Raw genomic sequence first — 12,364 nt, forward strand, 5'->3', positions numbered from 1 at the left:
CTGTGTCTTGATGAGTGGTGCGAAAATGTTGTGGGAGGGAAAGGAAAACGTGTCCGTATCATTTGGGAGGTACTAAAATAGCTAGAGGAGCTGAAGTGCAGAGCCTGGAACTAGTTGAGTACAGAGCTGAGAGCGAGAAGCATTGGGGCTGCGTGGGAGGCTTGGAAGCAGGAGAGACAGAGCTGATGAGCTGGGCTCGGAAGCGTGGTTGGTGTGGGGGGCTGTGAGGCTGGCTGAGGGGACAGGGAGGAGTCTGGCAGCAGGACCAGCAGAGAGCTGGCTGGTGCATGGGGAAGGCTGAACAGCAGCGTCAGGGTGAGACTGATGGGCATTTGGGAAGCTGGAAAACAGGATTTGCTGGGCCAGCTGACTGGGGACGATACGAGGATGGCTTTTGGAGGTGAGGTGAGGATTTGCTGGACGCTGGGTTAAAATTTTGCCTGAGGAGTGGAAGCAGGGGCTGGGGAAGAAGGGGTCACACCTGGGGTGGAGGCCGAGAGAAAAGCACTGGTGCCTTGGCAGATACAGGTCCAGCAAGAGGGGAACTCAGTGCTGGAGAGCTGCTGGGGAGTGGGGTGCAGGGAGGTGGAACTGGGGGTAGTGAGAGTGGAAGACTCTGGGCAGGCCGTGCTGATGGTGGGAGCAGGGGAAGCAGGGATAAGCTGTGCCAGGGAGCACTCTCCTCCAGTGCCAGGAATGGCACCCCGCATGCCTGAGTCTCACGGTTTTGTTGCTGCCAGCAGGTAAATCTGACAGGCTTGGGTCTCGTCGTCGTTGATGCTGGGTTTGTTCCGAAGATGGGGACCTGCTGCCACTGTCAGTTATTCCATTAAAGTGAGTACCATAAGATCAGTCAAGAGAGCTAAGTGAGTCACTACCGACAATGATTTTTGTACGTGTTGTTAGGATGCCACGTGAATAGATTTTTCAGTAGTTTTTCAACACTCGGTTTTTAACGTGACAAAATATTCCACACAACTTGACACACTCCGTTTGCAGGTTGTAATCCTACTATTTGCTAACTTCTTCGTATGTCACAGACAGATACTGCTGTTTGGTGTGCAATGACAGGAATGAATGAATCAAGTTTACACAGGGAGATGAGATGACAAACAGGAGCGGATAGTGAGGATCTAGAGTTGGGACAAGGTGGGTAGACCTGAACAACAAGGGCAACATTGTTACCGACGGTAGCTGGGAAGAGAAATACGGCAGGGAACTGTAAGACAAAGAAAAGCCAGAGACCTAGTTATCAACATAATGCGAAAAGCAGAGAGGTTTTGTGAGGCCCCATCTCCCGTGAAACAAGCCTGGAAGGCCATTCATTGCCACCGTGGTAAGTCTGCACCGTGTTCTAGGTTTTTCTTTTGTACTCCCTTTTCTCCCTCATTTCCAAGTTTCTTACGCTCATCTTGACTCCCTAAAAGAAAGTGATGAAGGTTGCTCTCCCGTGGCTGGTTTTGCAGTGGATTAAATGGCCGTTGATACGTGCGTGGGGGTTTGGAGTAAGCGTATAGATGAGAAGCCCCACAGCCCATTACCAGGTAACGAAGCAGAGGGGGTGGACTTTGTTCTCATATTATCTGTCAGGCCCCAAAAGTCCTAACAGGGCACCAACTGTCCCTTCCCAGCCCCTGGGGCTTCCCCCACCCTGCCCACAGGCCAGGACCCCAGGACCACCCATCCCTGCCCCAGCAGTGTTGCAGCAGGTCTGGTCTCCAGCTCCCCATGGCCCTGCCGAGCTGGACTCACCCACAAACCGATGTCACCATGGCTCTGCCTGATGATCTGGTCTCTTGGTTGAACCAAGCCACCATCTCCAGGTCTTTGCGCAGCAGGGTGATGATGGACCCGGGCTGGCGAAGCCCCTGCCGCGCTGGCCGTGTCGTTACTGCACTTGGCTCCCAGCTTTTTGCCTTGCAGGGAAGAGCTGCCCCTCGCTGCCCCCTGAAAATATAATGGGAAGTGGCCATGCTTACGAAATCAAAAGCCCCTGGCCTTCCTGGCTAGAACCACAGAGAGGAAAACAGACAATTTCCATCACTTTGTAAGGGTTGGACTCCAGTGTGTGAGTGACTGCAGCGCATTTAATCTCGTTCTTCTTTAAATGTCTGTGGCAATTGATTGACAGCTTTGCATATTCCTTTCTATACTTATTGCCTTGAATTTGGTGTTCTCGATCTTTACTTCACTGATTTGTACTTGGCGTCTTTTCCACTCCCTTTCTCATCCTCCCTTTCCCACAGCACTGTTTGAGCAGGCTACACAGCCTTTCCATTTCCCATGGCCCCGGCTCTGCCACTTTTCCCCAGGTTGCTGCTCCCTGCCTCTCTGGGAATGTTTCTGTCAGACTCTCTGCTGCCTTTTCCCATCCACACTGTTTTTTGGTTTTTTTTCCCTCCTCACTTTGGTTCTTTTCATCCCCAGATTGGCTTTTCCTTTTGCTTGCTTTTTTGTGGGCTGGTTGGTAACAGTTTTAGCACACTGGCAGCCTAACTGGTGTTGGCATCCCTGAAAAGAAAGATTTTAAGGAGTGATTTTAGGTGAAAATTATAATAGCTCTGTAGGTGCTTCAGAAATTTCTTCCAAAAATGGGGCCAGCAGAGGAGAAAGCAGAAGCTGTTTGTTTGTTAGCACGGGCTAATGGTGGCAGGGGCTAGCGAGGTGACTGATGAGAAAGTAAAGTTGAGCTTTTAATACTGCATGAGAAATGACAGGTAAAGAAAAACCTTGGAAGGCAAGACACGTGGGAAGAAACAGAAGGAGAAACTGAAAGACAGGCATAAGAAGGTGGTGTAATGAGACTAACAAGCAGTTAGATGGTGGCGATGACGGAGGTACCACCGCACTGCTGAGACCAGAAAGAAATCTGATGCAGTAACGGAGGGCTGAGATGACCACTGCAGGGAACAAGAGTTTTAGCTGGTGTCTGTGTTTGGAAATTGTGACTTTGTACCCACTTCAGTGCTGTGAAGTGAGCTATTCCGCAGGGCACCCCTGCCAGCCTCCTCCTCAACAGCCCCCAGTCTAACTCATATGCTGTCTCTCTGCCGAGCTTGTACCCGTTCCCATGTAACACCCTTCAGCCCTTGCTGCTGCGAGTGAGACGATGTCAGACCCTGGCCCTCGTTGGCAAAATGACCCAGGTTAGATGGTTCCTGCAGCCTGCTGGAGGTTCCTAATCGACTAATAATTTTTCCACTTTGTGGAGCAGGCCAGCCTGCTGGCTGAGACTCCAGTTTCTGGGATCTCCCTCCCTCCTGTCTATCCATAGCAAGTTGTTCAGGAACAAGGGGGCTGCAGATCTGGGTGAGGAAGGGTCTTGCGTCTAAAGGCGCAATTCACCCTGTTAGAACAGCACTCTCAGAACTGCGTCCAGCAAAGCTTGTTTTTCCTGTTCATTTTTTATTCTGGTTGTTCCTGGAGGGTTTCTACATGTCACCACCACCACCACCCCCTCCCTCACCTTCTGTGTTCCCATATCTATTTACATATCGGTATGTATGTATTTGCAGTTGTCTTTTTGAAGGGATTAACAGGGTTTAAGAACAGAATGGGGCTCAGTGACCAAGAATGTTATCTGTTCCCAGAGATTTTGCCTACCTTCCACTGAGCTGCCCTACTGGTACATTTTTTTTACTTCTGGCTTCAAATGTATCAGGAACACAAATAAGTATTGTTGTAATTTCATTCTTTTAATCTGAAAGGCCCACTTATCATCAAGTAGGGTGCAGGGGATCACCCCATATGCCCAGCTGTGACCAAGGTCTGCCTTGGCAAAAAATTAGCTTGAGACACACCTTTGTAAGTTTATCACCACGAGACTTTAAATTGTTATCAATCTACTTAGTTTACTGTGAGCAAATAATATGCCAATGTAACTGATGTTAATGTGTTTCTGAACTACACGTATGTGTGTGTATATATATATTCAAATGCATATAGCTCAGAAATATATATATATATGTATATACACACACACACACGAGTGTGTGTACATGTCTTTCTGTAGTTGGGTAATAGGTGCCATACAGAAAGACCTAACATTATTCAACATTTCCAGTTACAGAGCTTCTAATTTTTTCTAAAAGTATCAAAATATTGGGTTTTTTCAGATTTTTTTTTTAAATATTTCTTTTAAAATGGCAGATTTTCCAATTGCAATGGTTCAGCTGTTTCAGAAGAAGGATTAAGGAATGCTGTATTATGAGCCATTGTTTTAGCAATTCAACGACATACCAATGTACCAGTGATACCCGTTTAAGGCAATGGAATCTACTCCTTCAGCACCTGTACTATGAATAAACCGGCACGGTGAGAGGGAGAATGTTAATCTGAATGTGATGTGCTAGGTCATGTACTCGCATAACTTTATCATTAAAACATCTTTGGACTGTCTAAATATTTCCTAATTGGAAAAGTACTAAAGATGCTATATTAGACCTTGTTTTGGTCAGGGGAAAAGGAACTCATTACAAACCCAAAGTTGATGGTTGGGTAAGTGTGAGTGCTTGTGGTGTAGCTACATATGGCATGAGCAGTTGAAGTCCAGAGCGCTAACGGCCATATGGGGTGATTGCGGAAAGTCTAGTATCACAAAGTAGAGAGCAAGTATGAGACAAATGAACCAAGAGAAAGCAATTTAACAGACAAAATTATCTGATAACTCAGGCATATGACAATTTTGTGAAAGCTCTGGAGAAATATGATCTCATCATTGAGATAGAGAGCTCTTCTGGGTCAAATGATCTAGCCTGACATACAGGGGATGTGCAAGTAGGTTGCCAGCCACTCCTCCATACCCAGTGTAGCATATGGAAAAGGAGGATGTTGAAAGTAATGAAAAGCAGAAAATTGTATAAATTTCTCGGAGAAAACAGTAGGATGGAAAGATCATTTTAAGGTCAGCAAACCTGAGAACAAAGATATGAACAACGTGACACAAATTTTTGGGGGGTTTGTTATGACAAGTGTGTATATTGGGAAGAAAAGAATCTTGACAATAGATTGTCAGAGGGAGATGGTAGAATTATCTGTTGGGATTCAATAAATATTCCTCCTTTTATGAGGGCTTCAGGCCTTTTCCCCATCTTGTGTGCACGTGAGATGGTTGGCATTGCTTTCTCCAATAATCTGTTCCCCATTTGCTGCCACTCTTGGCTTGAGCAATTGTTCTGGTTGCTCTCACAGAGAAACTTTGGATTATGTTATAGGAAATGGATCTCACCAAACTGACTTGCAGTTTTTGTTTGATTAAGGTAGTAACACTGATATAGTGGATTAGAGTGGTATAAAGCATTTGAGTTGATACTGCACCATGTCTTGGCTAAGAAGCTAGTAAGCCATCAAATTGGTTGGACAGCAATGAAGGAGTTAAACACTAGCTAACTGACAGGCCTCAGCAAACCTCATCACCTGACGGAAATCCTTCAGAAAGGGTTCGGCAAGGAAGGGTCCTGTGCAGGTCATTCCTCTCACTGCCTGGTTTACTGCTTAGTGATGTCCAAGAGAGAGTCATAAAATGATTTCTCATGGAATCTGCAGAATTCAGTAAGACATGCAGAGTTGAAAATATGAAGCCATAGCTACATATAGTTGATCTATAATGAGGGGATCTGAAGAACAAGCGAAAAACAACAGTGCAGTGTAAGGCTGTTGTCTAGAAGATTTTATGCTTCATTAAAAATTCAAACCAAACCAAAACAAAAAGAAACCACAAAACCCCCATAACTATGTGTTACAAGAACATAGCAGATTAATGCTCTATATTTTGTTCTTAGTATTTTCTCCCCTCTTTGGGATATGTTAGTTCCAAAGAGACATTTAGATCTCTGACTCCTTGCTGTGTTACTTTTCCCCTAGAAGCCATTTCTGCCCTTTCCTTGAGTCCTATTCTGCTGTTTTTCCACCTTGCCTGTGGGAGCCCATTCTGCTACCCTCTGGTTACAGCAGAACTAAACTGTTTAGTACGGAGTGGTTGTGTTAATAGACTCACCACACCTTGACTGAGGAATGCCTTGTAGTTACCCAGTCACATTAAATCATGTTTAATTGAAGGTAGGATGAGGTAAAATGCAAGCAGAAGCATTAATTCATTACATCTAAAATAGACAGCACAATTACAAGTATCTGGAAAAGACATAAGTGGAGAAATAAAAGAAGAAGTTCATCTGATCTACTGACACGGAATGTATTACAAAGGTGGGGTTTGTTTTGGATTTTTTTTCCAACCTTTTTTATTTCCGGGTGACTTGTTCCTCTTCTGACAAAATGGATTTCAGAATTTTCTTTCCTTCTATTCCTCAGGCTGCTTTTAGGTGATTTTCATCGTTGGAGACCTTGCATTACACAGAACTCTATATTGGGGTCTCCCGTCAGAAAACGTCTTCAGGAAAAGCCTTGGGACTTCACCTTCAGGTAGCCACTGTGAATCTTCCTGTTGACCTTGCTTGTGGGTGGGTGGGCTTAGCTCTTACAGCCAGTCTGCACTTTGAAGTTTTCTAAGGGGTCCAGATGGATTTCACCTGTCACCTTGGAGCTTATTCTATCCCTCTTTATGGTCTGACCATTCTCCTGCATTAAAATAAGGATTCTCATGCTTCCACAGATATGCAAATGTCTTAGAAACAGAGTTGTCTCCTAGTGTTTGACTAGCTCATAAACAGCTTTGTTCCCCCAAGGAGGCAAGTCTCTTCCGTATCCCTCTGGTGATTCATTGACATGTTTCAACATGAAATGTGTCTTTTGGCAGGCCTTATATTCTGTACTAGTAATTTAATTAAAAAATATACATGATAAGAGTATCTAAATAGGGTAAATTAGTCTATTTTCTGATTCCTGAGACAGGTATGATAATAACTACTCTGAGGCAACAACATTTAAGGTAAATGAAGCCCAACCTCCTCCTCCTAGGCATACTCTGACAAGGAGTCCCTGTACAGAATTATTTAGTGTCGTATTTATTTTAATTGCTATACAGTGTGAAATTGCATCTTCAAACCACTTTTGAGAAAGAATTAAAAGGGCTCACTCAATCTCGGGCCCTGTGAGATCAATGGACAATCTGACTGACTTCAGCTGGCCTTGAGAGCAGCCTTTGGTGCATTAGAAGTCCATAGATGGTGCAGTGAGGGGAGAATTGATGTGCAGTGAAAAAGAAGGTTGAAGGCCAAAGATCAACCCATATTTTCTCTTGTAGCCTTTATAATGGTCTTATGCAGCCAAGAAAATGCAAAAATACTGGCTACATGCCATCATGTATAATAATTCTGCATTCGTTTGAATGACTATTGTAACCGTTTAATGTTAACACAAGTAAATTGTTAATACATGTGATTGCAGATTTCTTCATAATGTTGTTTGCAGGTCAGAGATAGTGACCTCTCTCAGTCATCTCTCTCCATTTCTCAGGTCATGCCCATGCTAAGAGAGATTTAATAACTAGTAATGCTGTTAACCGTGTGAGTTGGAGGATATTCTGGTAAAGATGTGTGATGTACCAACCATCAGCCCTGAAAGGAAGAAGCCTTGTGAGCAAGGACATTTTCAGCAGTTTAGCTAGTGCTGTCCCTGCTGCTGTCTGAGAACACACAGGACACCAGTTTCCATTATGGAGTTTCCAGCTGGAGTTCATGTACATCCACACTGCGGGGGGGTGGGGGGTGGGGGGGTGGGGTGGGAGCACCACAAATAACTTCCAGAGTAGTCCTGTTGTATCTTTATAAAAACAAAACAAAAGGTTGAAGTTGCATCCTCAAGAAATCCAGGCAGTGATGGTTTCATTGCCGGCAGGTTCAGGGTGAAAATTTGAAAAGTGAAAGAGAGGCAGTGTTGCTTGACTTCTTTGATGGTGCAGACTTTATGGGACAGAAATAGCACATTGTATTTGCCAGTAGTTATGGCTTTGCACTTAATTTTGCTACTTCAAATAAAAAGTGACGAAGAGCTTTCTAATGGGGACAACACAGTAAAATGCACAGAGGACTTGAGAGCTCTCTCCAGGAAGAGCAAGAGGGCAGAACAAGTGAGCACAGGAGAGGAGGGAATATGCTGAGTGTCAGACTGCATTGGCCTTCTCTCCTTTTATCCATGAACACGGAACATCTCCTTTTCTGTTGTTTCCTTTGCTGCTTCTGTATGCTCCCTGCCACAGTGAACCACCCTGGGGCTCTTACACTGCAGCAGCAATGGCAGCAAACACACATACACTGCGGTGTCTTTGGGAGAGAGAGACTGGGAGAATTCATCTGTTGTTAGTAGCTGGGATTCTTTGCTGGAATGTGGAAGAGTTTCCCCTCCAGCGAATACTGATTTATTTGTACACAGTGGAAAGCTTCAGGGCAAAAGATGGGAAAAATCTCATCCTGAATGCATCATAGGTTTGTAGATAGGCCTGTTGCAAGCTGCAGAAAATTTTGCACTCCCAGACTCCAACAAATAAAATTATTTTTAAAAAAACATACAACTGTAATCCTAAGTGAGGTTATTGTTACACATTGTGAAGGGATAGTTTGCTTGGCAAGAACAGCGGCTTTAAATGAGAAGGGAGGAGTATTTGTTCATAGTTCATTGTTCTGAGAAAGGGAGAATTTTGTAATATATTGACATGGTCATATTATTTGTCTGATTTAACAGTATGATTGTGGTGAGTCTTTTTCATAGGAAAATTTCTACTTAATAGAAAAGCCTGTTTTATATGGTTTGAAAGGTCTTTCTGCTAGTGTAAATTATGTAAGAGAATACCATGTTATATCTGTTACATCAGTCATACAAAATCTAACTTGTATTACATTTCCTTGTTGACAGAAAGGCAGATTTCCACTTCAGAGATCTCATCATCCTCCCTCCTGTGAAAATAAAATGAATCAGAAGGTGTTAGTTTTCCTTCTCCCAAATTTTATTTTTGCAATATTTCTTTTTGGGTTTTTTTGTAAAAGACAAAAAAACCTAACAGGTGAGTAAAGAATTTGCTAACAAAGACTTAATGTTTTCTAGAACCAGGGACACCTTTCCCAAATGCGTTAGAAAGTAACTCTGGAGGCTACATGATAAACAATGCTATGAAAATAGGCAAGGCCCTGTCATCTTAGCAATGTATGAGAGGAAGAGCATGGCAAAAAACAGGTGACATAAGAAGTGTTATAATATCGATCTTGCTTAGAGTAATATTGCTAACATGTTGAAATTTTTCATTTTAACAAACTTTTCACTAAGCAGGATAGTTTATTGCATGTTTGCTGTAGTGGAGTCTGGTGACAGTAAACAAAGAAATTGCTTTAGTATCTTCATTAGCTTTTGTATGCAGGAAGATAGATTGAGTGCTATGATTGTCACAAAGATCTTATATAAGTCTACTTCACACTAACAGTTCAAATGTCTTCCTTGGTTGCAGGTGCTTTTCCTAATCCCACTGAAGATTGGCTGGCAATTCAAAATGATCGCAAAAGCACTCTGGCTTCCGTCTGCTTGAAGAACAACTTTCTAAAATCAAGAAGCAAACTGGATTCTCACATAGCAAACCAGCTCTTTGTGGAGCACAAACATAAATTTATCTACTGTGAGGTGCCCAAGGTAGGATGCTCCAACTGGAAGAGAACTATTTTTCTTCTCCAAGCAGATTTGAATGCAGAAGCTTCTGAAATTGAGCATGACCACATCCACCAAACCTCGCTGATCAAAAAGCTGGCGACTTACCCTCCTGCCACACAGAAGGTATTTCTGAGCAATTACACCAAAGTGATGTTCACCAGACATCCCTTGGAACGGTTGGTTTCAGCATACAGAGACAAACTTCTGCACTCGGAGCCGTTCTACAGTATCACTGTCGCTAATGAGATTAGGGCAATGTTCAGGAAAAACAAAAACTCTTCTGAAAAAGTGAGTTTCCAGGAGTTTGTCAACTTCATTATAGCAAAACCACCAAATGCTCTTGACATTCACTGGAAACCAATGTTTCTGCTCTGTGATCCTTGCAACATTCACTATGATATTTTGGGTAAGTATGAAACTCTTGCGTTAGACTCCGAGCACGTTCTGAAGGTCATTGGAGCACCAGAGAGCCTGCACTACCCCAGCTTGAAGAGGTATGGCTCAGAGAAACGAACTAATGGTGATATCACCTTGGAGTATCTCAGACAATTGAACTCAGAACAAATTGAGAAGGTAAAAAAATTGTATCAAATGGATTTTTTCTTGTTCAACTATACTATGAAATATAAGGATTATTTTTCCCTGCACAACTAACGTAGATTAAACAAAGAACAGTTTGCTGTGTACAAAATAGGCTGAACTTGTCCTCACAGATGTTTGACGGGTGGGTTGGTAACTGAATCCTGATGAGATTTTACTGGTGTTTGGAGACAGGGTTTATCATTCTAAGAACTCCTGTAACAAATCCCTGCCATAATCCGTTGTACTGTACAGTACTTACATGAAATTATTGTCTTTCTGTTGATCATTAATGGTATAAGTTTGTTTCATGAAGACTGTTTATAGATGATAGATTTTGGGTTGTTGGTAAGAGATAGGGGAAGGATGAAGAATGTTGTTTTAACTAATATTTTAGAACACCATTTTTTTCCCTATAAATGATTTTAAATTTATTAGAAAACCCCACACGAAGTAATAAATAATCTGCTTTAGACTCAAACCACTCTTTGTCTGCAAAAGCCTCAATCATGGATCCTGTAGGAAAGAAGCAAATAACTTCAGATGCTTTAAGCTGCATTATTTGAACTGAATGCCCGATTATATTCCCCTCCAGCAGTGCTCTCACCACAGCCCACCGGCCTCCTCCCTCAAGCAGCGCAGTTGACAGCAACCCAGCCAGAGTTTCCCTTTTACCTCTTCAGAATCTTCTGATGACCAGGTCTGGTGTTCGTGGTGGATTTGCAAACTCGTTTCACCACCTTTGTGAGCATTATGGTCTAACTTAAGAGGGAAAGTCTGAACAGCGTATCTTTTTTAAAAAAATATCTGTTCTCCAAAAGCACTTACCACCCAGTCAACTGACTGGCCAGCCAGCGCAGAAGGACAATATCTGGGTGTTCCCCATTTGTGTCTGCTGGAGCCCGTGAGCCCTTGGGACTTACCTGAGCATGACTTAGGTGGGCCAGGGTAACCTCAGATAATACCTTTGTTCTACCTGTTGCTTTCTCACCTCACAGGAGATTGAGTGCAAGTAAATTCTAGGATTACGGTGAGGAGAGCAATGAAGCATGTGGGAGAAGCAATTCAAACCGTTATCCACATTTACACCCCAGGTGGCTTTGGTTTTGGATCACTGAAGGTTCTATAACTGCTACTATACTAAGTATGAGACTTGCCCCATTTATTATTTTTTTTTTAATCTACTGCCTAGTCACACTGAAAATTAGTTTGTGACCATTTTAATTGTAGCAAGTTTTAGAAACCAGTCATGAATATTAGCACCATCTTTAGGGGATGTCAGTCTCTCAGATGCACTTAGTTCCTCTCAGCTACATCTGCAAATGTACAAAGCCTTGCAGGCTAGTTTTGGATCCAAAGCTGGCTCGCAGCTTCTCATTACATAGAAGGGGACAGGGACAAAATAACTTAATCACACTGCAGCCACCAATCTGTACAGCCATCGCTGCCAGCAGCATGGCCAAGGGAGACGGAAAAGGAGACTGGCAAAAATGGATGCAATAGGACCGGAGTCGTGAGGGTTGTGAAGAGAGCTCCTAGTGCAGGGAGTGGGATATGGGGGTGGGCTACCCCAGAGGGAAGTTGCAGTGATGTATTGGATATCGGCATGGTGACAGGAGGAGGCAGAGGAAGAAGCTCTCTGCATCGCTCCTCGACAGCAGATGGTACACAAAGCCAGGGCTACTGTTGAGTACATCTGGCAGCTCTTGCGTGGCTGACTGTTCCATAAATAGGGCAGCTTTGGCACAGGGATAGATCCAAAGTAAGAAGAGCAAGCAAGAACAACAAAACATTTATTTTTTTTTTTTTAAATAGCTTGTGATTTGATGCAGAGTGATTCATGGTTCTGGATCTTACCCTCACCACCACCGTATTTGGTGTCCCAACGGTCCTACTGTCCCCTGGTACTGGGTTGCTCAAGCTGCCCAGGCAACCCTGTAGTTCACGTGTTTTGGGTTTTTTTCACTTTTTAATTGTGCTGAGGCAGGGCAAGCTGGAAATTACCCCCATAAAATTTAAGGTTATGCAGAGGGATGCAGACTGTCTCTCTTTCCTGAATCAGAGCCATCTCCAGCTATGTGCTTCATCCTACTTTCTTTGCCAGATCATGCAGAGGAATAGAGGAGTAAGGTCTGCTTCATAACTGGCTTCTGCGTGACAGATCCCTCCAGGGCTATAAGCTTCAGCAAAGATACTT

At 43.4% G+C, this 12,364-nt stretch overlaps 1 protein-coding gene across 1 annotated transcript; it reads left to right on the plus strand.

Moving 5' to 3' along the window:
- Positions 1 to 323: 323 nt before the first annotated feature.
- Positions 324 to 10,448, plus strand: LOC121092026 (carbohydrate sulfotransferase 9-like). The gene is made up of 4 exons (XM_040602429.1): positions 324 to 400; positions 6,307 to 6,417; positions 8,806 to 8,953; positions 9,392 to 10,448. The coding sequence occupies exons 3-4, from the start codon at positions 8,860 to 8,862 to the stop codon at positions 10,240 to 10,242; spliced, it is 945 nt and encodes a 314-aa protein (XP_040458363.1). The 5' UTR covers positions 324 to 400; positions 6,307 to 6,417; positions 8,806 to 8,859; the 3' UTR covers positions 10,243 to 10,448.
- The last annotated feature ends 1,916 nt before the right edge of the window (positions 10,449 to 12,364 follow it).

Source organism: Falco naumanni, chromosome 7 (assembly GCF_017639655.2).
Source record: "Falco naumanni isolate bFalNau1 chromosome 7, bFalNau1.pat, whole genome shotgun sequence".
In the NCBI taxonomy this organism is placed as follows: domain Eukaryota; kingdom Metazoa; phylum Chordata; class Aves; order Falconiformes; family Falconidae; genus Falco; species Falco naumanni.

Coding starts and splice junctions, on each gene's coding strand:
- LOC121092026 (XM_040602429.1), top strand. CDS start 8,860: ATGAATCAGAAGGTGTTAGTTTTCCTTCTCCCAAATTTTATTTTTGCA. Junction 8,954..9,391: donor AAGACAAAAAAACCTAACAG/GTGAGTAAAGAA, acceptor CCTTGGTTGCAG/GTGCTTTTCCTAATCCCACT.